The 2,502-nt window shown below is 43.2% G+C and overlaps 1 protein-coding gene across 1 annotated transcript; it reads right to left on the bottom strand.

Annotated features, from left to right (window-relative positions):
- Positions 1–546: 546 nt before the first annotated feature.
- On the bottom strand, positions 547–2,048 carry LOC108459118 (uncharacterized mitochondrial protein AtMg00860-like). The gene is made up of 2 exons (XM_017758481.1): positions 1,931–2,048; positions 547–737 (listed from the first exon to the last, which is right to left on the bottom strand). Exons 1-2 carry the CDS (start codon positions 2,046–2,048, stop codon positions 547–549), a joined length of 309 nt encoding a protein of 102 aa, XP_017613970.1.
- Between the last annotated feature and the right edge of the window lie 454 nt (positions 2,049–2,502).

The raw sequence follows: 2,502 nt of genomic DNA, 5'->3' as shown, positions 1-2,502 counted from the left end.
TACAACTCAAGAGACTTATCCCTAAATTGTTTATCTCTGATCTGACCAATCCATGTAGGTTTCACTTGAAGTTCTACCAACAGACTCCCATCGTCGAATAAACTAAGTTGAGTGAACATCACTCTCAGATCGATCATAGCCCTACGGCTTAGTGCATCAGGCACCAAATTGGCTTTCCCAGGATGATACTCGTTGGTGCAGTCATAATCCTTAAGCAATTCAACCCATCTACGCTGTCTAAGATTTAGCTCTTTCTGAGTGAGGAGATATTTGAGGCTTTTGTGATCAGTGTAGATAGTACACTTCTCACGTATAGATAGTGCCTCCAGATTTTCAGAGTGAAGACTACTGCTGCCAATTCCAAATCATGCGTTGGATAATTAGCCTCATGCGTGTTGAGCTGACGAGACACATAAGCAACCACCTCTCCGTCTTGCATTAATACGCAACCCAAACAAATTCTTTACTGGACTTAGGCTGTATCAAAAGAGGAGACTGAGTTAAAACGATCTTGGGCTTGTCAAAGCTCTCTTGCTATGCATCAATCTAATCGAAAGGAACTCCTTTATGCAGAAGCTTAGTCAATGGAGCTGCGATCAAGGAGAACCCTTCTACAAAACGTCCATAATATCCTACCAGCCCCAGAAAGCTACGGATGTCAGACACATTCTTCGGCCTTTTCCAATCCAACACCGCCTCAATCTTACGAAGATCGACTCGTATCCCCTCAGCAGAAACTACATGTCCCAGAAATGTTACTTCCTGAAGCCAAAACTCAAACTTGCTGAACTTCGCATACAACTGTTTCTCACAAAGAACCTATAGAACCATTCTGAGATGCTCATCGTGCTCATCCTCTGTCTTAGAATATACCAAGATGTCATCGATGAACACCACTACAAACTAATCTAGGTAGGGCTAAAATACTAGGTTCATCAAATCCATAAATGTCACTAGTGTATTAGTCAAACCAAAGGGCATAACTAGGAACTTGTAATGTCCATATCGAGTCCTAAATGCCGTCTTATGCACATCGGCCTCCTTAACTCTCAACTGATGATAGCCCGGATGCAGATCAATCTTAGGAAACACAAAGCCCCCTCTGAACTGGTCGAATAAGTCATCTATACTTGGAAGTGGGTACTTATTCTTGATCGTTAACTTGTTCAACTAACAGTAGTCGATAAACATCCTTATTGTCCCATCTTTCTTTTTCATGAATACTACAGGTGCTCCCCATGGAGACACACTGGGAAAATGAACCCACGATCTAATAGCTCCTGAATCTGAGCCTTAAGTTCCGCCAACTCTTTTGGTGCCATTTGGTAGGGCACGATAGACACCAGAGCTGCACCAATGATCAATTCAATCCCAAATTCCACCTCTTAGCTTGGAGGCAATCCCGGTAGTTCCTCAGGAAACACATCTGGAAAGTCCATCACTGTTTTGATGTCCTTAACTGAAGAGTCCCTAGAATTAGAAACACTGATGTAGGCCAAGAATGTCACATCCTTTTCTCACTAACTTTTCCACTACCAATGCAGAAATCACATTGGTCAAATAGTCTCATCGTTCCCCAATCACAACTACCTCGTTGTCCTCCTCAATCCTTAAGACAACCCTTTTTTTCGTACAATCCAGACTCATTCGGTGTTTAACCAGCCAATCCATCCCCAGAATTAGATCAAAATCCCCAAACGGAAGCTCCATTATATTAGCCAGAAATATTGTCTCTTGAATCTCTAGCAGAACATTTTATACAATCTACTAACCCGGATGGATTGCCCTAAAGGACTTAACACCGTTACCTCACTATCAGTACTCTTGACTAGAATCCCCAAAGTTTCAGACACAGTACTAGCTACATATGAGTGGGTAGAGCCTATGTCTATCAATGCAAGATAAGGTACATCAACTATTAAAAACGTACCTGTAATGACATCTGGAGCATCTCTGTCCTCACGACGACGAGTAGCGGAGACCAAAATAGGCTGCCTCACCGTAATCGACCCTGCACCTCTGCCCAGTGCTCTCTGTCCTTGGCCCATGTCGTTAACACCCCTGGCCTAACGCTTGCCCCTAGGTCGCTGCTGAACTACCCTCGACAAATTTACAATCCCAGTAACTGAATCTTGGATCTGATTAGTTCTTAATGGACAATCTCTAACATGATGCTTAGTTGACCCACATCTCAGGCATGCCCCAGTAGTCCTCCAACACTCGCCCAGATGACGTCTACCATAATTTCCACAAAGCGCCACCCTAGTAAGTGTTGTATATGGCCCAAATCTCACTAGCCCATCATATATGGTCTTTTTCTTAGGCCTCATCCCAAAATTCGAGGGCTCTGAATCCCTCTTAGTCTTTCCTCTGTCCCAATTTTGGTGCTTATTGCGTTTTACTTTTTTGACAATCTTCACCTTCTCAACTAGAGCAAGAAATTCACTCTCCCTCTGCGGAGCTATTAGAACTCGCAAACTATCCTTAAGACCATCCTTAAAT

This window comes from Gossypium arboreum, chromosome 4 (genome assembly GCF_025698485.1).
Source record: "Gossypium arboreum isolate Shixiya-1 chromosome 4, ASM2569848v2, whole genome shotgun sequence".
In the NCBI taxonomy this organism is placed as follows: Eukaryota; Viridiplantae; Streptophyta; class Magnoliopsida; order Malvales; family Malvaceae; genus Gossypium; species Gossypium arboreum.
This window is presented reverse-complemented; position numbering and strand designations above follow the sequence as displayed.